This window comes from Pseudonaja textilis, chromosome 1 (genome assembly GCF_049901715.1).
Source record: "Pseudonaja textilis isolate UNSWEBS1 chromosome 1, rPseTex1.2, whole genome shotgun sequence".
In the NCBI taxonomy this organism is placed as follows: Eukaryota; Metazoa; Chordata; class Lepidosauria; order Squamata; family Elapidae; genus Pseudonaja; species Pseudonaja textilis.
In genome coordinates, this window is record NC_141990.1 from 35655209 (window position 1) to 35681391 (window position 26183).

Here is a 26183-nt window from a genome sequence, read left to right on the forward strand (position 1 = left end):
AATGGTAATGCTAAATGAAGTAGTGTAAAATGGGAAATAGAATTTTTGCAGATATGATCATCTATGCTTATGCCAGTGCTGATTTTGTTGCTGAACTTTCTTGGAGACTCTTCTGTCCTTGGAGAGCAACCAGGTTTCTGACAGGAAATTTGCTTTGTTGCTGGTGCCTTTGGGAGCACAGGAATTCAGAGAAAGTGAATTGTGGTCCACATTATCAAAAGAGCAGCAACAAAAGGAATGGCAGCTAAACCTGAGAGATGGCATGGAAGTCAGATCCCAGTCTTCTGGGAGAGACAGTGTTGCTCAGTATGGTAAAATTTATATCCTGCCCCAATCTGATGGCTCTCAGTGGCTTATAGAGAGTATAGAATATAGGAGTTAAAATTTTCACAGTACAGTTAATGTAAACAGTGACATCATGAAATTCCCAAAAGACAAAATTAAAAATAAAATAAAAAGCATAGCACATAGGTAATGAAAAGTGTATTGTTGTTAAGAGACTGTCCTCCAAAATAATTATTCTGATTATACAATCCTGAGAGCATCTAGGTGTCAAGCCATGAAGGGCTTACTGGGTAAACATCAGCACCTTTTAATGCTAGAAACCAATTGGCAGCCAGTGCAAAGACTAAAAGAATCAAGGTCATGTGCTGTCAATTTTGGTAGTCGGTAAATATGCAATGTACCTCATCCTGGATCAATTGTAGTGTCCAAGTTGCAGCTCCATGTAAAGGTCCATTGTAGTGGTATTGTTTTGAATGGTAACATCAGATGCCTTAAAGAGCCAGACCAAAAACTCAACACCAAGAAACACTACAATTATTTTTATTGAGATTGACTGTAACAACAAACATCTGATTATGGTGCATCTCTTCACCTCATATACTGCACTCCAGTAAATCAGAGAGTTGTCTCCCTATGTTGCTTCTAGGTGGATTTAATTAACCCAGAGCTTAAAAAATGTTTCTCAGTCTTTTCTTTGTCTAGGTAATGATTCCTGCATATTTCTGTTATGAAGTGGAACGAACCAAAGTGACAAAATAGAGTCTCAAAATCTCATAAGCAATTCAGTAAGATAAGACAATGACACCAAAAGCTTTCTGGAAGTCACCAGAACTTACCACCCCCATCTAACTCCCAATGCAGGTAATCTAAAAAGTAACCTCATGCTAATACTTTGTCATATAAAGCCCTGAATTCTCAAAGACTACACGTAGGAAGGCTTCCTAGGATGCCAGTGGCTTTGCCAAATCTGGTGATAATGATGGTAGGATCAAAACTATGTTCACATCACACTGATCATATTGCCAGACTTTCTGTTCTCTCCTTTTTGTACACCTGCTTCTTTTCTTTATACAAATAGATACAGATACAGATAATCAGAGTTGGAAGGGACCTTGTAGGTCATCTAGTCCAACCCCCCACCCAAGCGGGAGACCCTACACCATTTCTGACAAATGGCAGTCCAATCTCTCCTTGAAAATCTCAATTGATGGCACTCCCACAACTTCCAAGGGCAGGCTGTTCCATTGGTTGATTGTTCTCACTGTCAGAAAGTTTCTCCTTATTTCCAGGTTAAATCTCTCGTTCAGTTTCCATCTATTATTCCTTGTCTGGCCTACAGAAGCTTTAGAAAATAGCTTGAACCCTTCCTCCCTGTGGAAGCCCCTCAAATATTGGAAGACCGCTATCATGCCTCCGCTGGTCCTTCTCTTTACTAGACTAGCCAAGCCCAGTTCCTGCAACCGTTCATTGTATGTTTTAGCCTCCACTCCCCTAATCATCCTGGTTGCTCTTCTCTGTACTTTTTCTAGAGTCTCAACATCTTTTTTATAATGTGGTGACCAAAACTGGATGCAGTACTCTAGGTGTGGTCTTACTAAGGCTTTGCAGAGTGGTATTAGTACTTCCCTTGATCTTGACTGTATCCCTCTGTTAATACAACTTAGGATTGCATTAGCTTTTTTGGCTGCTGCTGCACACTGCTGGCTCATATTTAGCTGGTTGTCCACTAAGACTCCAAGATCCCTCTCACTGTTACTGCTATTGAGACTGGTTTCACCCAGTCTATATGTATACTTTTGGTTTTTCTTGCCTAAGAGTAGGTCTTTACTTTTCTCTACATTGAATTTCATTTTGTTAGATGCAGCCCAGTGTTCTAGTCTGTCAAGATCCATCTGGATCTTGAGCCTATCTTCTTGGGTGTTAGCTATTCCTGTCAGCTTAGTATCATCTGCAAATTTGGTAAGTTCCCCTTCTATTTCCTCATCTAAGTCGTTAAATCTTTTCAATCAATTTACATACCTGTAAAATAAAATATATGGCAACTTTTGGGCATTTATAGGCATGACAAGTTTATAGGATTATAAATTTGACATGCCTATAAATGACTTTGACTCGTGGTTTGTTCCAATAACCACAAACACTTTAGCCTCAGACTGTCAACTTTTGACCTCACTCCATTCCTAAGAGGTCTGTAAGGGGCGTGCATAAGTGTACCAGCATGCCTACTGTCCCTGTCTTAATGTTTCCTTTTATTTCTATCTATTTCATGTATTAACAATCATGTTCATACTTATATATATTATCAAATGCATGCTTGACAAAATAAATAAAAATAATAAAATAAAGTTCAGGGAGTTTTGAGAGAGGGTGGGAGTCAGTCAGTCAATCAGTCAGTCAATCAGTCAGATTAGATCAACTTTTAGTGACCACATAGATACATCTTCTCCAAGTTGTTCCAGCCCTAACCTGGCCCTTCAAGTCTTCCAGAGGTGCACCCTTAGTGGCTGTCTTTGTATAGCAAAGAGAAGAAAATAATCAGCGGCATGGAATGGACTCATCACATTTCCAGGTGTTGTTGACTTCTCAAGAGAGCTAAAACCTTGCATAATGAATCCAAATATGATAATTTTACCATGGTCATTACTGTCTCCTATGAAAATACTGGACTAATTTGCTCTGGAGTCCATTTGCTTGCTTTACTATTGTCAAAGGTCTTCTCTGTTACCAAATTGCAAAAGTCTGATTACTTCTTTGGTCGTACTTCGTCTAAGTCCAACCTCCCCTTCAATAAAGCATCACACACAAAAGCAGTTGTCTGCACAAATAGCATTTCCAAGGTCTTCATTGCTCCCTACCAAGTGCCAGTCTATGGCCTATTTCTTTACTGCTAGTTCCTTTAATGTTAATAATTGATCATAAAAGACAATAGTTATTAACTACTGTGCTATTTATATTATCTGCTCTAAGGCTGATTTTTGTACCTGTTGTCATTAGTTTGGTTTCCTCTATATTTAATTGTATGTATTACTGTATTATTTTCTTTTCTTTACTGTACTTGATTTTGATTACTAGAGTTTGCAGATCCTTAGCATTTTTGGTTATCAAGATAGTGTCATCAGCATAGTGCACACTCATCTCCTTCCTGTCTATGCTGCCTGAATAGTAGCTTTATTATTGTTGATTAGCCAAAAGCCATATCAAAATACAGAATAGAAGACACAGAACATTAATAAGATTAGGTAAAATGGAATAAATAAAACTGATTAAACAAAAATAATAAAGAATGCAATCATATTTCTAACAGACTCCTTCAATAGATATTCATCATATGCATTGGATAAATAAGGAGGGGCATTTCTTCCACAACCTGGAGACATTCTCTTTCACCATGTTTCATTCAGACCATGGATTCCTATCATGGATTTTCATGAGGACAATGAGATATTCTGGGATTCCCTTTCTTCTAAGTAAATGCCAGAGCTTGACATGGTCAACCTAGTTGAAGGTCTTTTAATTGTCAATGAAGTGCATATTGACTTTTTTATATTTTTTGGCTTTCTTAGATATCCAGCATGCATCAACAATTGTGTTGTTTGTTCCTCAGTCTTTTCTTGGTGGTCATCTTGTCTAAAACCCCACTCATTCTTATAGCATCTTTGCCAGATGATCACTCAATTACTTTTGGAAGACTTTCCAGTGAAAGAGAACCCATAACTTCATACCCAAACCTGGAGGAATATCTGGTCACATTTGTATTATATTTGATAGTGCAGATTCCTTGATTGAATGATTATTCCATTGCCTCACTTGAAAATAACCTTAATTTAAACATGTTGAATAATCAATATTATTTTATGTGCTCAAATAAAAGAAGTCAACAACATAAAAATGTTTTTGGCTTTCAGTTACATCAGCATTGTCATTTCAGCCACATTTTAATAAATCCCTCTGTTGTCATCACAGTCATTTCTGATCTATTCACTTATATATTCTGTAGTCATGTATAAGTTGAAGAGCTAGAAAAAAAGGAATACTTTAGGTCCACTTGCGATCTCAGCTGCACATAAAACCCTTATGGATCTTTCATTTCTGTATGAAATTCAAAATCTTTAATGTTTTAATTGCATAGAACTACGAGGCCACCAAATGATTTATTCATTAACAGTGAATGAGAAAACAGCATAGGGATGCTTTCATGCAAATGAAAGTATATGTAATCAGTTATTTAAGTAATTCATCTTTGTCCTTATTTCAAATGTTTAATTTCCTCCAAATAATGTTATTTTAAAAATGAAGGATATCTTTTTTAGATAAGCAAGTATTCTGCACTTTGGCTGCTTCAAAGATGGCATATTTTACAATTTCAGTGCAACCTAAAATTGCATAGCTTTCTGGTACAGAGATCTACTTGGTTTGCTCCACAACCTGGCATCTTCCAGTTATGCAAGTACTGCAACTACCATTAATGTGATCTGTCTTTCTGACTGTCCATCATCTATCATGGCACCTATCTCACAGTTCAAAGCGATTCTGCACTATGACTTTAAACACCAGATAAATTATGTATATTGTATAAAGGAACTTCAAATTTATGTTGAAAATGTGAACAACGTAAAGGGATATTTTATCATGCATGTAACAAAAGCTTAAAAAATGATCTAAATACCTATTTTGATACAAAAGATTTTAAAGATTAATATTCAATTGAAACCAGAACTTTTCCTTTTAGGATTAACAGATACACACACATGGAAGATTATTTCAGTATATTATCACATCAGCAAGATGCACAGAGATGGAAAGATTTGACACTATATCCACTATGGAGGAATGATTGGTGAAGTTTGCAGATTTATCCAACAATGGATAATTTAATCTTTCTGATTAGAGAAAGGACACTCTTAACATTTCTTGATGATTGGAAGTCTCTTAATAAATGTTTTGTGTGATTTTATATTTTATATATTAATACCTTACTTACAGGTTTGGTTGTTCAACAATATAGATTATCAAAGATTATCAAAGAATTATCAAAAGATTATCAAAAGAATAATATAATATAACTTTAGAGACAAAGGTCAAAATATATTTGGACTTATAATTGCCATTAAGACATTGGAAGCTACCTCTTCATATGTTTTTTCTTTATTTTCTTTAACCCTTTTCCTTTTCTTTCATTTCTTGCTTTTTCATTTTCTTTCTTTCCTTTCTTATTGTCTATTAGTTTATGCTAACTTTTACATTCTTATTTAAAACTTTTAAATAAAAATTATACTAAAAATAAGATAGAGCCTTGAACATAGAAGTTCATTCAGTGTTCATGTTTTTGAATTTCAGACAGAAACCCCTTGGTTAAATGAGTTACTGGCAAGCTTTAATAAGTCAAGCTCGCAAGGAAATTGTTAAAAGAAGTAATGAAATTGAGAAACTTCTCCTAAAATAATGCAGAGAGCAGTCTTGATGTACTATATGTCATATCCTTTGTTTTCAAAACTCAATTCTTATTTCTGTTCACAAAAAAGCTAAGTAATACTGTGCAGAACAGTGGGTAGTTAAATGGGTTGTTTGTTAAGGATTCTCATATGTTCCCTCTTAACGTGAAAGCAAGAATGGTGGGCTGTTTAAACAATACAGAAGATAATATATGCCTGTGAGGGGGCGGATATGTATCTGTCTCTGAAAAAAGAACAGTTGAACAGACTTCAGGTTCTTAAAAGGCAAGATAATTAGCAGTCTATTACTATATGCAATACAATATTGAATCTAGAAAATTATCATTTCTTGCAATCATTAATCCCCATTATGGAATACCGTATGAAATTGCAGGCCATTGAAAACATGCCCATATTTAATTATATTAAAGACCCACAACTTTATGCAGAAAGGCTTCCACTTGTTTGTAATAATTTTATTGAACTTTATAATACAATCTAAAAACATGAAAGAGTAAAAAGAAAAAAATGAAAAGTGCAGAAAAGAAAAAATAGAAAAGAAAGAAAAAATAATACTATGGTAAAGAAAAGAAAAAAGATTAAAAAAAATGTTCCCCCACCTTCACCAGAATAAATATAAACAATTTTATTAATTTATCACCTTCTCTTAAAATGCAATACACGCTTTCTTCATCCCATATTCTCTTATCTCTAAGCAAGTCTTTAAAGCCTCATCATTTAGAACTCATCAGCAAAAGTCCATTAAGGGTTACCAGAGATAACAACATATATATTCTAATCTTGATTAAATAAACCAACTTTATATTACTTCCTTTACTTTTAACAATCTTGCTCTTTAATCCCTTCAAATAATGTTCTAGAATATTATTTCTTTTCATTTTTTTCCTCTGTCCTCATAAAATCCTTCAAAACTTTAACAAATCACCTTTTGTAAATCCAATATAGAAAAAGTAGTCAGATCACTCTTGATTTATTTTGTATATCCCTTTTTATTATTGAGACAACTATTTTTCAATATGATTCTTGTTTAAATCTATTTTCAAGTTTCAGTCTTCTCTGATAAAACATGTTCCTCTTTCATAATATCTTTTAAACACAATCTATTTATAATGGCAGACACTTGTAAAATTATCTTCTTTATCCATTGTTCACAAATATCCTTCAATACATCCAATGTTGAAGTATTTTGTATTCTGTATTAGTAAATCATTTTTTGGTATTCTTCTCCTTTAATTGTAATAGTTACTTACTTTTAGTTCCTTCTAGTGTCCAACCTTCAAAGTTCCATCCTAACATGTTTTTTTAACAAGGCAAGACAATAGCATTTTCCCCCATGGAACAGATTCTTATAATTAATTCAAAACCTTATTTCAAATCCATCTGAACCGTTAGTCTACTTTCCAAAATCAACATTCTAATCACCTATTTGCTATTTATTTCAAAACAAAACTTGTTTTTCCCTCTTAAACTTACATTTAAAACTTCTTTCATTAAGGATTGAGGGAAAATCACATTGTATGTTATAAAAAATGTGTCACTCCAAAAATTCTTAATAATAAAAAAGCATTTCTGAAAGTGATGAATCAGACTTCTGAATCAGACTCTGCAAACTTTGCACCTATATAGGCTACATTACATCTGTGAGTTTGATTGAAATCCTTCAACTATTAGCTAATCAACTCACAAATCAATCACAAAAGCCTCAGTTCCTCCAGTCTATTTCTAAGAAGCAGAGTACAATTTTGATCTCATGATCTTTCCTTTTTCCAGAGAGACAGAATTCACCATCTGGCCATTGATTGCCACTGCAATGCCATCCCTACTCCTTCAGGGATGTCTAGTTTGCCATTAATCCTCTGGAAGTAGACTACATGCCTTCAGAAAGCTTCACTTGACCTAGAATTTATTTTACTAGTTCTCAGTATGCTACTACAATATATACTGTGACTGGCCAATTTGTTCAGTTATCTAACAATTTAATATTAATTTAGTAATTTAATATTAGATGTTTGGCTGCAAACATGTAAACAATATATGAATTCAAGCTATCTTTTTCATTTTTCACACCTTCCACACACACAGAATTGTAGTGTTTTTCTATCTGGCCCCTGCTCCTTTAAAAAAAGTATTATCTGTCTTGTCCTATTGGTCCTGATATTCCTTTAACTCCCTAGATCTTAGTCATAAATATTCCCAAAATTTTATTTGTTTGTTAGCTTGCTTATTCGCCATAAGAAGAAAAATCTGCAGAAGATTTGAGACTACAGGATAGCAAAACTATTAAACAAAAAAGATGGAACTGAGAGGGGGAATGATTAAGAGCCATTTATGCATGTTGACAGATTTAGTGCATGTCTGAATGTTTTCCAGCCTTAATTAGATAGCCAAGATTTGCAATCATCTCTTAAATCACTAATTCAAATACATAGAGGGATGTGATTCAGATAGATAGTATTTTCCCAGTGTAAACACAAACTTGCACTCCTTACTGGAGACACCTAAAATTTTATGCAGTTTTTTTTTTTAATCTGCACTTCTGAGACTATTTCTCAGGTCAAATGGTTGCCCAACCAATATTACATTTTTTTTCAATTTATGATGCAATTATTGGCCTAAAAGATGTAGTTATGTTAATTTAGAATACAGTGATATTCAGAAATGTAGTTTGATTAGAAATGATTTACAAATGAATGCCCTGTAAAAAAAAGAAAGCTGGATAGCTGGATGTGTGGGTAAAAAGGTAAGGAAACAGATTGAAAATGTGAAAAGAGAATGCCATCACTGTGTTTCCAAACTGTATCTTTTCCATTTTCCAGTTGTTTATTTGACAGACACATCTGCTTTTTTGCCTTACTCTCAGGATGGCTTGAGAATCCCTGTCAATTTTCTCTGTTATGTTTGTTTGCTTGTTTTAGTGTATGTTCTTGATGAAGATAGAGAAGGTACCTCTGATGGGATTATTTTCTTCTGCAGATTTTATATTATTCTACTGTTTTCAAGGCTTCCCATTCTTTACACAAAAAAGAACTATCTCATAGGTAGATTTCTGTCCTAAAAACTTCCTTTAGAATTTAATTGAAACTATATAACCCATACTCCACTGGGCTAACATTTCAGACACATTTCCTTGCATAAACTGACAAGTGGCTAGTAGCATTGAAGCAGCCATAACTTCCCCAAATTTAATTCCTTCAGAAATTTTAGACAAGTTTTTGTTAATTTTAGACTCTATTTGAGATTTCTTGGTTCAAATCTGTTGACCTATGGTGCACTATGTTGCCTAACTAAAGGCCATGATGAGAATTTTAGTAGTTTATAGATATAAGAAGCCAGGGAGATTACAAATCACGAAGAGGAAATTAAACAATGAAAACAACATACCTATCTGACCATCTGACTTGACCATTTCAAAGCTAAATGAATGCAATATCATGCTTCACCCATCAGAATTTCACCAAAATTCTTTTCCTCCTGAAACAGGTTTGAAAAGCAAATTATCTTCCACCAGGATCAGTGGATATAGAAAGTCTATAAAAGTAAAGGTTCCCGTCACACATACATGTTAGTCATTTCTGGCTCAAGGGGATGGTGCTCATCTCCATTACAAAGCCAAAGAGCCAGTGCTACCCAAAGACATATCTGTGGTCAAGTGGCCGACATGACTAAATTCCGAAGGTGCATGGAATGTTGTTACCTTCCCACCAAAGTGTTCCTTATTTTTCTACTTGCATATTTACATGTTTTGAACTGCTGGGTTGGCAGAAGCTGGGACAAGTAATAGGAGCTCACTCTGTTATGCAGCGCTAGGGATTCAAACCGCCGAACTGCCAACCTTTCTTATCAACAAGCTCAGCATCTTAGCCACTAAGCCACCACATCATCCCTATATAGAAAGTTCTTTTCTATATAGAAAGTCCCTATATAGAAAGTCTATACACATCTGTTAAAATGCTAGGTTCCCGAGATGCAAAAAAAATCAGATAAATCACTTCAGAATGTGTTCCACCTTTAACATAAGCTGTACAATTCAATTGAAAAAGAAACAAAAATCTTCTAGGGGGGAAATAGTAAAAAAAAGTGCAATATGGTTGCATAAGGATGCATACCTTTAAATTAATATTTTTGAAACATCTTTTGATTTTATGATTGTATTCGGTCTATTGGGGTAGGAGCTTATCAGCATGGAACATTTTGCCTTGGGAATCCTTGCAAAAGTGCTCCAAATTTGTTACACTGCAAGTACCTCACTTGTGCACAGCTCTCTTCAGCTCACTCCCCAGATTTTCAATTGGATTAATGTCTAGAGTCTGGCTGGGCTATTCCAAAATTTTCATCTTCTTCTGGTGAAGCCATTCTTTTGTTGATTTGGAGGTATGCTTTGAATTGTTGTGTTGAAAGGTTGAAAGGCATTTTAGTGGAGGCTTGAAGGTTTCATGCCAAAATTGACTGATATTTCAAGTTTCCTCCACCTTGACTAAAGCCTCAGTTGCAGCTGAAGAAAAACAGCTCTAAATCATAATGCTGTTACACAATGTTTCACTGTAGGTATGGTGTACTTTGGTGATGCTCAGTGTTTTTGTGCCAAACACACTTTTGGAATTATGGCCAAAAGGTTCGGTGTTGATCTCATCAGATCATAACACATTTTCCTTCCATGCTTTTGTCAGATTTGGTGTAGCTTTTGGCAAAATATAGTTGGGCTTGGACATTTTTGTTTGTTTCCATCTTGCCACCCACCCCACAACCCAGAAATGCAAAGAATACAGGAGATTGGTGTCATAAGTAACATAACCAGTACAGAAATTCCTGCAGCTTTTTAAATGTTGCTTTAAGTCTTTTGGCACCATCAGACAAGTTCTCTTCTGGTTTTTCATCAATTTTGGGGGGACATCCAGTTCTTGGTAATGTCACTGGTTGTTATTTTCTCTACTTCTTCACGACTGTCTTCACTGTGTTCCATGGTTTATCCTGACTGATACTTTCCAACAATGAGATGCCTTTGACCCTTTGTAAGACCATGGCTTTTGCTGTAACAGGCAGCCCAATAAATGTCAGAAAAATTCTACTATAACAGCTGAACTTAATGTGGGCTTGGTCGGAGTCGCTTTAATTGATGGTGGGTATGTTCTAACATCAGTTGTCAGTTTGAATGTGATTGGTTAATTGTTGGTTGATGCAGCCACATTGTATTCTAGTTTCTTTTTTTTATTTTCTCCCTTTAAGATATGTTCTTTAATTGAATTTTACAGCTTATAAATTATGTTAAAGGTGAAAAGAATTCTGATTTCTACATCTTAAAAGCCTGGAATTTTAATGGGAGTGTCGCATGAGGGCTTTCTATATCCATTGTGTTTCAAAAGAAGGAAAGAGCAAAATGGAAAGAGGAGAGGACATCTAAATTGTCCCTGCCCCCATTCTTCTTGAGATTATTCTAAACAAAGGAATAAAGATCTAATTATGAAGCTCCATTGCCCTGTCTAATTTTCTTAATTCCTTTGGGTCCAGCATTAGCCAACAAATATAGAGAAAAGCAAGTACCTTCAAGGCAGAACTCTAGATTTTGAATAAAAGGAGAGTCCCCCCCCACACACACACCAGTTAAATAACCAAAGTAACTGCTAATTTATGGTTTAACAAATGTGTACAGTGTAAAATGAATACGAATAATCTGTCAAGTGTATTTGCTTGAAAAATGGAGTATAAAAAGATAATGAAACCTCTGCACTTATCTTCCATTCCTAGATGCTAATTCAACATGTTAAATTAGCTTGGATATTGCTACAAGATGTTGCACATTATTCTTGCAAGTTCAGATAACTGATATTTTAAAATGTAATCTGTGCTAAGCATTCCGTGCAATTTGAAGGCTTGTTTTTTTAAATAAAAACTAACATATTCAAAAGGTGGCATTGAGAAAGCATTTCTTCTGCCTTTGAGCTTAGATGTAAACCTGAATATGACAAGAAAAAGGAGCTAGCTAGTTATTAAAGCTATTAATCCATTGTCTAGTTGCTCTTATAATTTACAGAGCATTTCAGCTGTTTTGAAGGTCTTTCCCAGGTTGACTGCACTATACAGTCTGTCAACTAGAACCAAGAAAACAGGAATTTATTTTTCACATCTTCCTACTTTTTCTACTTTTTTTACGTTAACTGGTTGCAAGAGATGTAAGAAAAAAACAGACTTCTCTTATCAGCTAGTCACCTCCTCATCATGACTGTGTGCCTTCAGGTTCTTAATTTGCCCCAATTCTGTTATTTCTGAGATCTGCACTAAAATTGAAGAAAAAGCTTAAACTTGAATATTTTATCTTCAGAAATCAAACAAAATGATCTGATAGAATACTGAGGAAGCAAGTATGATTGAGATTAGAAATTTTGCAGAGCATTCTTCCATAAATGCTTTCTCATAATGCCACTGTATTTTGCCTGAGGAGTTACTTAGATTTGTTATGTCTTTGTGGAAAACCTAATGCTATAAATTAAAGCCTATATGGAAACCTTATCCAATGTAACATGCACAAACTGAAAAATGCACTCATCTTATCCAAATCCAGTACTTTTTATATCCTTCAAGAATCATTTACTGTTTCTTGCCTAGGAAGAACTTCCAAATTCACTGTGGATGGTTCACTTGAAATACATTATCAGAAGCAGCCATGAAATGCTACTAAAATTTTATCTCAAGCTACTCTGCATCATTTCTGTTTCTTCCAAATTTAATAGGGAGAAAATCTATCTATGTAGTCATTAGGAGTCTGTTCCAACTAGATAGCACAAAATCAATCTATTAGAAAACTTAGTAATGAAGAACAGAATAGAAAGAAGCATATACAGTAATGTTGTTTGGCTTTTAGGAATATGATTTAGCGGCTAGTAAGGTTCTTAATAATATTTATCTTCTCTTTTATATTGAAGGCTCAATTAATTTGAATGGCAGGAACAAGGTGATAATCTTTTCTAGACAACTTGGAAGAGCCAGTTTTATTTCCCATAATGCTCCCTATATTACAAGACATTGAGGAAAATTTAAAATGGTAGTCCATAAATTATCATTAAATAATAATAGATTATTTAATGATATTTATTAATCGACTTCGAAGATTGTTAATTTATGATGTTAAAATATTAGTGTGCATGCCCTCTCAAATGTAACATGGACAATATACCTAAATAATCAACACAAGTAAGGAAGCATCAATTAATATACATTTCCAGTAGATTTCCAGATCTGATTTGTTGAAGCAGCGATTTCAGTGTTACTCAGAATGCAGGATGTCCTGGTTCTATTTCCAGCCTTTATACTTGGTGATAAAAGAATGAAACAGTCAGCAAATAATATATATGCAATTGTCAGAATTTGGAAATGGCTTGTTAGATATAATCTGCAATAAGATCTGGTGATCTTTCGTCACCTAATATAATTCACAATATTGCTATATAGAATTTTTATGTCATGTCACAATTTTAAGAAAGAAATGGTGCAAACTAGCCAAGTAGTATACAATATGCTGGAAATTTCTATGTATTTAATATCAAATAAATGAATTAAAGACAATATGTTTTCTTTATCCCTCCTGAAACCACCACAGCTGCAAGCAGGGATTCTGTTTATATGTTATAGTTAATAATTAGATCACAAATATCACCGCTTACATTTATGATTGTAGAGATGCCAAAATTGCAAAAAGAAATTTGCAAAATAAGATTATTACAGTTCATTTCTATATGATTACTATTGTTTACTTCCAATAAGGGAGCATTAGTCAGTTACAGTAACCATGCTTTGATGTCATATTCCAGAGTAGTAGTAATTATTAGATCATGCCTGTGTTGAAACTGATTAAAAGATTTATTGACTGATTGATTTTCTACATCACCATCTCACCTAAGGGGCCCTTGGCAGCTAACAAAGAAGACCATAAAATAATATTAAAAATGACTAAAAGCACAGTTGAAATCAGAGTTGAAAAACAAGTAAAATGTTAAAAAAATCAAAGTTCAGAAATTTATAAGACTAAAAAGTTAATAAGACAGAGGGAGTGCATTCAAGATAATTCGGATTATTGCTTAAACCTCAGGAAAACTTTGACCTGACATAAAGCTGCTTCCTGTATCAATACTTTTATTTGCAGGCTTTCATAAAAAGCATTAAAATGTGCTAGAATTCATTTATTAGTATAACCATGCATTGTTTTATTTGTTTTAAATATTCTAAGATGCATTTCATATAGTATTATAGGGAGTTTTATTAGTTCTAACAGAAGAGTGTTGTGGTGATGCTACCTTTTATTTGGAAATGCAACAGAGGTTAACAACATGGTATTTGCAGCTGTTTGGGTACCCATAGCTTTTCTAGATAGAATCTTCCACCCCAAGTCTCCAAATTAAATATAATCATGCAGAATCAATGAAATTACCAACATTTCAGGAGCTTTGAAATCTTGTACGATTTTATACAATTTTTTGAAGTCCGCTATGTAAGAATATTCCCCTTTGCTACATTTTAAGTTGCAGTGATACACATCCACATAATGTGTATCACTTACCCATCACTTCAACTTTATAATATAGCATGACAACTTGATGTTTATACAAGTTTTTCACTAAAACATGCACTTATCCCTTTCCAGGGGCTATTAGGAGTTAAAAATATTTCCAGGTCATTAAGTTCCCTGTGTTCTTGAAACAGCATTCACCTTTCAGTGGCAAGTATAACTGTTTATATTATCATCAAAAGTCAGGTTTTGTAGTCAACCAACATTTAAGAGTCTGGTACAATTTTCAAAGTGCATGCAAACTTTACTACCATTAACAGCAGTACATTTAAATCTCCAGAACAGAAGGATTTCAAATCAGAGACTTTATGCATTTTATTATTTTCAAAAACTCTTCTTTTTAAATCCTAAGCACATTAACATTTGGGAAACATGGCAAAGCTTAATATTGTGGGCAAGTTAAAGAAAAGATTTGGTGACATGACAATGTCATCCAGATTCATGTTTTCCTTAAAAATATATTTTTTAATTTGGTTTGACCCCTTTGCTCTGCCATCTGTTTGGGTTTTTTCATGCATCCATCTCTTTTTCACTTCAGTAACAGCTGTCAGGAAAAAAACAGCCAGGAAGGACATCCCCTGCGTTAGTGCTTGCCAAAATGTGTGCATGCTTCTATTAGAAAGAATGTTAGAATTCAGCCAGGATTGGTTATATATTATTGTAAAACATTTGTTTGCAATAGTATACCAAAATGTAAAATAGATCTAATCTTTCACCTGCGCTCAACATGTACTTTATTCCATAGTTTTGGAAATTTGTGGAAAATGTTTGAATTTTTTTATGTCGCTAAGAGTTGATGAAATGATATGAGATGAGATAGACAATACAGAAATACAATAAACAAACAAACAAAACACAATATACTGAAAAGACCCAGGCTGCATTTGCTTGGTGATAGATCACTATCTATGTTTGTTTCCTAAAAGAGATTTCTGTTTAAATAATCTCAGGACAAAACACAAAGGAACAACAACCCCATAATCTGGAAGGTTCAATAAACATACAATATATTCAAGTATATTTTTGCTCAAATGCCTAGAAATTTGCAATATTATAAAAATACATTCTCACCCTTGTGTACTAGCCCTACTCCTAATCTGCAACTGTTCATAGCATCTTCTAATGTTATGTAATTATTAAGGGAGAGGATGCTGTTAGGAAAAATAAGCAGTAACTCTAATTCAGCATGATAAACATGGTTTACTACATAACAATTCAAAATTGGTAATTTGTGAGCTCAGTATTCTAAACTCTCTGGAATGACTTCCCTTTTTTTAACATTCAGTTTTTTTATTATAAGCTTTTGTCATTTATATAAAATACAGAAAGGTTGTTTTTTTTAAAAGCTATTTTAAACTGTTTTTTTTTTTTAAAAAAAACAGAATTCCAGTCTAGGGGGTAATCGATTTTGAGAAGCTTCAGCTGAAGTACATCTGGCATAATCAGGCTCTTGACCAGATGAAATTAGGCCCTAGCATTTATAAAAGACCCAGCCAATTATAGTGGCAGTTGATAATGCCTGTCATTGTAATGGTGGTTCTTTACCACCATTACCACCCAATTAGTGTAATACTATAACTTAGAGACATTCTTGAAAACTAGAATGGTAATTGTAACTATCATCTGTCTTGTCTGTATCTATCTTCCATATCAATGGGCTATCCAGGGCCCTAGCATTTCTCCCACCATGACAGTTCTGATCTGTTCTGTTGCACTTGCTGAAGTCTGAGCTTCCAATTTGATTTTCCTATAATGGGGTTTTTATAGTTCAAGTCTTGGAGAACTAAATAATAAACACAAAATTTGAGCATAATGAAAAGCTATGGTACTTATCTAGTCTTTCCTAGCAAGCACATTATAAGTGCCAATCTAATTGAAATCTAGTTATGACAGTCCCTCAGGATAGTTCTAGAATAAAAATTACAAGATATCTGTAATTATTAATTTGGGATCAGTTATCTAATGATAACTGTATTACATACCTAGCACATAAATAGTAGTTCAACTTCTATCTCTTCTCTCTCCCTGCATCTATTATCCAAAAGAGGGGGGGAAATGAACACACAGTACTTATCTAGGAATGTGAAAAACTGTGGTACATTGTTTGAAAATCTAAAAAAAGGTATACAAGGCAGAATATGGGGTGGCTGTAACAAACCATAGTTCTACATATTCTATATACAATTTGATTTACAACTGATTACTTAGCAACCATTCAGAATTAGTACAGATCCTGTTAGCCCCCAAAACATAAGCAGTTCATCTGTTTCCCCTCACTTATAGACAGAAATCTTGCCTATTTGCATCATTAAAGTTATAGTGTGAAAACTTCTTGTAAGCAGCTGATTTTGACCCTCTTCTTCCCAACCAAGCTATCTAATCCACGGGTGTCAAACTTGTGATGTCACATTGCCGTCATGTGACATTTTGCGAAATTTTCCCCCTTTGTGAAAGTGGGGTGGGTGGCCTGCACATGACACATCTGGCCCACAGGCTGCCTTTTGATACCCCTGATCTAAACTTTGCTGTCTCTTATTCCTCTGGAATGCACTCCCTCCTTCCTGGGAAATACATTGCACCATAAACTCCCCCCAAAAGCTACTTCCAACCTGGTTTCAAAGTTCTGATGTCATCCACCTGCAGTCACATGACCACATTCTCAGCAACTCTGCCAAGCATCCTGCAGTCACATGACTGTGATTTACAATGTTTTGCTGGAAACCAGCATTAAGTTCTGATCCAGTCATGTGGTGACCTGCTTGCTTTACAACCATCACTACTTATGATCTTTGTCAGACTCAATTAAGGTCATAAGTCAAGGACTACTTGTATTACTATTTAACTTATATGTAAGGATAAATTTTAAAAATAGTAAGTATTTAATCTGATTCCCATCACTTTGCAATGTATTTGTTTTCCTAAGAGCCATGCGATGAAAGGATATGCAATTATCCCTATTTAAGCCACAAGTGGATAACAGATTTTGACAGTAATTGCGACACTTATTGGTGTGCTAGTCTATTAGTCACTGTCAAGAATAGTCATGAGAATGGAAAGTTCTATATAGTTATACAGTTACAATTATTTGTAATTAAATTTCCTATTGTTCATGGGAGAGCATCTCTGGATATTCTCTTCCAGTTATTAGTGTATAGGGCTCATGGATCTCTGTGGTGGATTATCAAGATTCACTTACATGATCATGCAAATATACATTTTTTTAAAAAAAAGATTGCATCAAAGTCAGGTGTCTGTTCTCTTTGTTAGGCATTATAAGTATGTTGCGGATGATTGGAGAGAGGATAGTTAGCAGAGGTGTCATCCTCCATGTTTCATTACCCAACTCGGTAATATCATCAGTGCAAGTGAGTATGGGGGTTTTGTTCCCTGTTTAGAGTAGCGTGCCATGGGTTCTGGTGAGGGTGTGATCTTCTCCTTGGTACTTCCTTGATTAGGATATTGTTTTCTGCTTGATTGATTTTATTATCAATTATTTTAATAAGTAGTACATTGCCCACATGATGCAGAAATTCTCTCAACTTTTTATTATAGAAATACTAGCTCTATACCCATGCTTCACTACGAAACTGTGATTGGGCTTAGTTTTTGGACAGGAAAATAAGGGGGGAAATTGTGCCCCTGCCTACCAGCATCCCTTGGTATTCATCTGGCTCTCATCCTGTCAGTGTGTGAGAAAGTTGAGGGCTGTTTGGAAACTGAAGCAGTATTTGCTGTGTGAACAAGAAGGAGACAGTAAGGAGCCTGGGCGTGGCTTAGCTAGTTGCTGCTGTGAAACTAAAATTGAAACTGAAACTCCTCTCCTCTGCTTTTGTTTTGCATTTGGAAGAGATTTCTTTTCAGGTGTGGAGAGGAATAGAACTCCTTAGCATCACAGCATGTTAATAATAATATACGAAATACTAATGCTCTGATGGTCATTTCGAAAAATCCTTTCTTAGTGAGCACCTAGAAGCCAAGAGGAACATATGTGCCTAATTTCAAGTTTGTAGGCTTTGTGTGAGATTTTGTGATGATGCATGTGTGGTATTTCGCTTTTATATATATAGATTATTTTTATTATTTATATTATAATATTTGTAAAACTTATTATTTACAGAAATAATTATACACTGGCTTGGCTTCTTTTCTTTCTTCTGGTCAGTCACCAAGCTATCTTCAGAGTCTTAATATTAATATGTGACCCTATTCACAAATCAATGCAGTGGTACCTTGATACTCATCTGGGATTTGTCCTGGGAGGCACAATGAGTACTAAAAACAACAAATACCAAGCAAACCACATGACTTACAATGTGGTTCTTTATCCTAGAAGAAGTATTGAGTCATAAGACAACTGACAACAGCAAGTTCTACCTTGGACATTGAGTACCAGGAGAAGGATGAGTATCGGGACAAGATTTTTGCTTCAGAGTGTGTCAAGTGCCAAATTCGACAAATTTTGAAACAATAAAGTATCACAGTACTACTGTACAAGGCACCTGCTGGGTGACATGGGAGTCAGAATGTGCAAGCTACATAGTGACATAAGCCCTGACCCTCTTCTATTTGGGTTACAACATTATATTGCATACACATAACCAGGACAATATTCCTTTGAAAAATATCTCCAATGAGATTATTTTCTTGGAAAATGGGGAAGGTCCTCCTTTCCTTGTCATTAATTGCTTTTAAGGTTAACTGAAGAAGGCCCACTGGCATCTATTCTGTACAGTGACCTGTCCTCTGCAGTCTGCCAAGCTCCAACATTTAACATATCTTTGTTATCTCTTAATAAAAGTTCTATGTTGGCCTTCATCAGTTATTAACATAACCTTTACTTTTAATGAATTGCTGCTTTGAGATTCTTTTCAATGAAAGCCATAATAAAATATTTTTATAGCAACAAAACGTATTTAAATCATACAGACAATTTTACGAGTCATCTTCAATGAGCTCTTTAATTGTGTTTCAATACACATGAATTTAAAATAAATAATACATTTCCTAACCAAAATTACTGAGTTGGTATTCCCCACACAACTATTTTTTTTTTTATCATCATCATTTTAGCCATTGTCTATCCACTGCAGAATGAAGGCCTCTTTCGTATATTTCCAACCAATATGGTCCTAAGCATTTTTTTTGCCAATTGGGCCTGCAATACTTGCTGATGTCATCAATCCATCTTGTTTTAGGTCTCTTTTGTGGACTTTTTTTTTATCAAGTGGGATCCATTCTATTTTTTATTTTTATTTATGATTAAATATCTATGTTGCCCATCTCACCAAAGTGTTTGGGTTATATGTAGGTATAGCCTACAGAAAATTATCCTGATTTATATATGTATTTATTTAGGAAAGTTACATGCCTTTCCCAAGTTATGATCCATAACTTGGGAAAGCTCACAGCCACAACAATAAACACATAAGAAAAACAATTAACAACATTCTCCAAACAGTGCCCAGTACCCCAAAGCAAGTGATTTATAGCAATAGCACTTAAACTTTTATAGTGCTTTACAGCCCTCTCTAAGCAGTTTTGCAGAGTCAGCATATTGCCCTATCAATCTGGGTCCTCATTTTACCCACCTCAAAAGGATAGAAGACTGAGTCAACCTTGAGCCTGGTGGGATTTGAATTTCCAAATTGCAGGCAGCCGATACTCAGCAGAAATGGCGTGCAGTACAGCACTCTAACCACTACACCACCAAGGCTCTTTATCATGAATTGAAGTGATTTGCCACTGCCTACTTTTATGATACTCCTTCAGTTTAACTATCTAGTGGTTCGAGGTGATCACCCATCCAAGAACTGACCAGGCAAGACTGCTAGATGCAGTTCTCTTTGTAGGATTGGCCATAACTTTCATTTCATCACCATCATCTTTTTCATCAAGTTTACTTTGTCCAAGACTTATGGATGGCTGATAGACAGCCAGATTGCAAATTCCAGGTTTATATTGGTCAGATTATAGAGATTTTGTGTTGCTGTGATTTTGCTGCTGTTTATTTTATTACATGTTTCCATGTTTGATTTCATAACAAGTATGGCAATAGTCATTCCATGACAAGAAAATAATTGCATGAAGGGAGCCATACTCACAGGTTAATGCATATTATTATGAAAAGTTCTCTATATATAGTTGTAAAGAGGAGAGGAGAGAAGTCTGTTAACAGTCAGGGACACTTGGTGATTCTCTGTCTTCTGAAACCAAAGGCACACTGTACCATTCTGTTGAAGTTGTTCAAGGGAACAAGGACCATTTCCTTCCCTAAAAATAAATTCAGAAGTTTATTTGTGTCTAATATAATAGTGTCTAATATAATAGAGCTAATATAATATTTAGTATCATATCCAGTCTGAGTGGAATCTGTTAGGCATTATTGGTAACACCTAAAAATGGGAATAAATAAATATAGTCCATGAAGGATATTGTTACTTCTTGCAATAGAAAATGCATTGTTTTACAAAATTAAACATATAATGATTACCTGTCAAATTTGGAAATTCCAAGATATAATGAATATTGCTAAAGGCAGCAAAGGTAAGCTGACTGATGTCTAATTGATAACTACTTGGACATGCCAAAATCACCATTTTAAAGAGATTTCAGGGACTTTGTTTTCTTCTTATAATCTAACCACTGTGAGAAAGATGTATGCTATCACAATGCAGGTTAAAAAGGAATAGGAGTTTGATCACATGGTTGTGACTTCCGTATTGACTTTTCTGACACAAACACCTGGATGTGAAAGCCTAAGGCACTCATAAAAAATGCAGACAGTGATCAGAGGCAGGTTTCTCAGGAAGGACAAGTAGAAGAACTGGCAAATAGACTAGTTACTCCCACAGACCTGTGAAGCCTCACAGAGTTAACAAGAATCTGGCTACAAAGTCCTTGTCTTGGTTTCAAACACAGCTTCAGGGAGTTAAATTTTTGTCTTGAAATAGAAACTCCAAGGGTAGTAAAAGAAATTAATGGCTGTCACTTATCTGGAACAACATCAGTGGATCAGAACTAGGCATCATTCCAAAAGGCCAGCCAAAAATATAAGAAAATAGGCCACTTGTACTTTTTTCTTCGTCCTTCATTAATTCTTATTACATTGTTAAAAACTGATGCCATTTTGTATTTGTGCCCTTTCCTTCACCGTAACCTGTAAGGCACTAACTATATTAACAATATTGTGACTTCAACAGATTTTTAGATAAAGAAAAATTGGTTAAAAAGAAATAGATCTGTAAATATATGTTGGAACTGGGAAAAATGGTTAGTTTCCTTGTTTTGTTTTGTCTTTTGTTTTGCAAATCTGTCAGGTGATTTGTTGAATTTGAGAGTTAAAAAGTAAAACAAGATTGCACTTTTTATATATTATGTTGCAAACATAAGCTTGTGAACTAAATATGTTATCTATATATTAGTTGGGCTATTTGAAGTATTTAAAATGTAAAACCTTTAAAGCTCAATGCTTGTTTTAAGGGTTGGAAAATAATTTTGAAATGGGTTGCTCTAACCACCCTAAGAATGCTTTGAAATTAAAGCAGCTCTGAATAGACGATTCAAGTTCAACCAGACTGTGACTCTTCAAATTCAGAACATTTCAGGAATGGCTGGAATAATCCATCTCAACTTTACAACAACTATGGTAAACTCAAATGGGAACATAACAAGGATATGTGATATGTAAAAAGTTCCCAGAAACATTGAGAGGAAAACCTGGAGTTTTTCTAAAGCTTGCTTCTGCTTTATGCCCCCTCTCCCTAAAAAAATGGAGGAAGGGAAATAGATTATGAATTTTTTTTCATTGTTTTTTCAATGAAATGAAAAGGTTTCTGTTTGAAAATACTAATTGATTGGAGGTTTTTTTGATCATTTTACAACTGCTTCACTTGTTCAAAGATTTAAAACCATAACAAAAAAGTGGGGGGGAAACAGTAATGACAACAAAATACAGGCTTTTTATGTATGGTATGTATTTGTAGTTATGTCAGGGGGAAGATTTAAAGATATTTATAAATCACTTATGTGTCTTCCAAGAGATGCATGCATGTGCATTGGTTTATATTTGAAGGACCGTAAAATTGATTGTTGGCAAATAAGTGAAAGAAGGTGTCCATTGAAAAGCACACAGAAATGGATTTGTTTCCTCCATAAAATGTATTAGGAAAGAGCTATCATCATCCCTTTTCATATAAAAAAATTACAATCTACTAAATCTACTAAAAACAAAATCCCACAAAACAATGTTGAAAATGTGGAGTTTATCCTCTGAATGTAGAATCCAAATTTGTGCCTATTCCACAAAATTCCACATTAAGTGGGATATCATATAAGTCAATATAAAGTGATAGTTCTGAGACATCCTTGACTTGTAAAAAGAAAATTATGTACTATAAAAATATTGTAAGTCTACCATAAGATTACGAGTGCATCATAGCTCTGATAGTTTAGAGTAGATGGATTAACATATCAGAAAATTGTATGTTAATGTAAAGTTAAAAATGCTGGAAACATTTACTGGCTTTAATATCAGAATGCAGTATTTTGATTCAACATCATGGGTGTTCATGAGATTTACAGGCACTAGTGTAGGGAGGGGGCAAACTTGTGGCATCACGTTGCCATCATGTGACATATCGTGACATTTCCCCTTCACAGAGCTGGGGTGGACATGACTTGCAGGTGACACATCCAGCTTGTGGGCTGCCAGTTTGATACCCTGCACTAGTGTGTTTTACAACAGCTGGACAAAGATTAAGATTCAAATTTATCTATCAATGCAACAAAGATCTTCTGTGGAGATCTTTGTTGGCAGATTGATTTCTCTATATAGTGACTATTTTGTTAGAGATCCTCATCCAGTGGTGCAATTGGTTTCAGCAAAATGGTTACTAAACAACCTATCTCAGAGTGTCAAACTCAAGGCCCGAGGAATGGATCCAGCCCATTGGATGCTTAATTCTGGCCTGTGGGGGCAGCAGTGGAAATGCAGAAAGACTGGCCTGCAGTACCTCGCAGTCTTCCCAGGCCCCATTTTCAGCCTGGATGGCCTCCTGAAGCCCCCTGCAAGTGAAAGCAGTGCCCGGGGGGCTTCAGGAGACCATCCAGGGCACGTACCCTCTGGGCTCTGTTTTTGCTGGCAGAGAGCTTCAGGAGGCTGTCCAGGCCAAAAACAGGACTGGCAAAGGGCTTCAGGAGCTGTCCAAGCCAAAAATGTCTGCAATTTTCACTGACAGAGGGCTAGCAAAACAAACTAAGAGCAAAACAAAGCAAGAAGAGAAATGTTTCCCCTTTTGCATTTGAGCATCCAAGAAGGGACAGGAAAGGAGAAAGGGAAAGGAAAGACAAAGGAAAAGAAGGAAAGATGGGAAAAGAGCAAAGAAGGAGAAGGAAGGAAAGGGGAAAGAAGAAGAAAGAAAAATGAAGAGGGAAGGAAAAAGAAGGGAGAAAGAAGGAAGGGAGGGAGGGAGGGAGGGAGGGAGGGAGGGAGGAAGGAAGGAAGGAAGGAAGGAAGGAAGGAAGGAAGGAAGGAAGGAAGGTCCGTCCGTCCTGCCTTAGTACTTGGCCACAAGCAGACAGCAAGGCTCCTGTGGAGTACAGTGGTTTGGTACTCTTCCTGGTCTTACCTTCCTCTGTCAGAGACAGTGGATCCCCCCAGGTGCCCTGACATGAGTGATATCAAGCTGGCCATATCCACGCCGGCCACCCCACCCCACCCCCAGGTCAAGCACAACCCTGATGTGGCCCTCAATGAAATTGAGTTTGATACCCCTGACCTATCTCTTCCTGAGCTGTTTTTCTCCACAGCCCAGCACTTCCCTAAATGTATTATTAGCAAATTAACAAACTCAGCTCTGTGACCTTAATTAGCTGATTAGAACCATCCCAGAACCCTGCCTGACTGGTAGCTGCTGCCTGAAACTGGCCAAAACTTAATCAGTTTTACACTGAAGATTTTTATTGTATGTTTCCTATAAAGATATTTTGTTATAAAGATTTGTTGTTGTCCTAAATGGGCACTTTTGTTGGAAAATAAATTTATTACAATTGTTTTTGTGAATAGTCACTATCCAAGGCAGTTATTAAATGTGGATCATCTGTATTTTTTGTTTAACCCTAACAAAGCTGATGTGATATATCATGAGGAAGAATCATATTATATATCTGATTTGCTGATGGATGAATAATAACAGATGTGCTTTGTTTGCAAAAAGCCTTCCAGCTGGGTCTTTATTCTTTTGGGAAACAGTTGTTGATATTTTTATCTGGGCAGGATAGCGTTAACAGTAAATTAGTGTTTGCTAATAATACAAATATTATATGTGGCAGTAACCTCATTATCTGTATCTTGTTGGTCTACGTCTTTTGATCAGCTGACACTATTCATAGGTTATCTGATTAGCTGATTCTCCGGTTTTGGGGAAGTCTCCCAGGCTACATAGATCCTTCTTTTGTTTCTCTTTGCTGACCTACTTATGTGCAAGAGGCTTTGAAAACATTGCTGGAGCTTCTTTCTTTTGTTCCCTCTCCCCCTTCAAAATCACATGCCTAGCCTAGTTGGGCATGAATCTTTTAAAACTTTGCAGCTCTCATTAGCACAGCAGCATCTCTGTAATGTATCTCTCTATATTGCTTCATTGTCTTTATGGATTCATTGTTCAAATAACATTAATTACAGAGCATAACACGGACACTGCAAATGCCATTGATTAGCCTGGGTGTTATTTTTTTTAAAAAAAAAAGATAATTACAGTCAGGAGGCTTTTCCGAGGCATCCTGGATTGAGGGCTGTGTGCTAATTGTTCTGTTTAAGGCTGCAAATTAATATGAGGCAAAACACAGTAATCATCTGAAGGGGAATAGATCAAAACAGTTTAAGTGGGATCACAGTGAGGGACTTTATTGCTCTATCCTCCCTTTTCTCCACACCATCACATTTTTACATTTTCATTGTAAGGAAAAATCTGAGTGGGGAGGGTGGCTCTATTATGAAAATATACAGCATTACTCCTTAAATCTAAAAACAAGAGAGTGTGAGAGAGCAGACTGACTAGAGTGGTACCCAATGGTGAAACGCAGCACTTTTCATCCGCAGAAGAAACTGCAGCATCCTCTACTGCAGAAGCGATTTGTCCATTGGCTTTTCCACAGCATGTGACCAACGGAGCTGTTTCTCTGTGTTTTTCCCCCCTTTCCTCTTCCATCTGTGTGCAGAGCACTGATAGGCCGGGCTGATGCGCAGACAATTTATCATCTTGATCTCCCACTGAGTCAGGGAGCTCTCCTGTCACCAGTATTGATTTCAGAGGATGGACTAAATTTCCTAGGATTTCCATTAAGAATTAAGAAAAAAGCTATAAGCACGCAGGGTAGCCAGGCAGACATGGATAAGAGATGGCACTGTGAAACCTCTCAGGTAGCCTTCTTCTCTCACGGCCGATGCAGACCAGAGGCTAAGCACTGCAGCATGCAGGGTTTAAGAGACTGTTAGTCGAAAAGCAAAAAATAATAATAAAAAATAAAAAATAAAAAAGGAGAAGGAAAATCATTTGTACCAATTATTGTTTTTAAACAAAATTGCTTTTATTTGAATTAGAAATTGTCTCCTTGATGATTGCATGCCATTAAAATCAGGAGTTCAAATTTCTGCACGCGATCAGCTTTTCAATTTCAGGATCTTTTTACGTTCAAGAGAATAGCACTTTAAACCCTGATGCTTTTGATTCTCTTTATCTGCTGCTTTTCTAATCCATTGCTTGTGTGTTTCTGTGTTCATGTGTATGTGTCTTTAATTTTTGCATGTTTGGAAAAGGGAAAGAAGGAATCAATGCAAGCATGGGGAACAGACTTTTTCAATAATTGCTAGGTTATTTTGTTATTAATGACCT

At 35.5% G+C, this 26183-nt stretch overlaps 1 protein-coding gene across 28 annotated transcripts in view; it reads left to right on the forward strand.

Annotated features, from left to right (window-relative positions):
- NRXN1 (neurexin 1) overlaps positions 1-26183 on the forward strand; it is a 915732-nt gene that overhangs the window by 843221 nt on the left and 46328 nt on the right. Inside the window, exon 1 of one of the 28 annotated variants that reach the window (XM_087930949.1) lies at positions 25511-25711. The exons of the other annotated variants lie outside the window; for them this stretch is intronic. Coding sequence (XP_087787075.1) covers positions 25679-25711 — 33 coding nt within the window. The 5' untranslated portion in view covers positions 25511-25678. Of the gene's footprint in view, positions 1-25510; positions 25712-26183 lie in introns of those variants that run through there. 28 annotated transcript variants of the gene reach the window in all.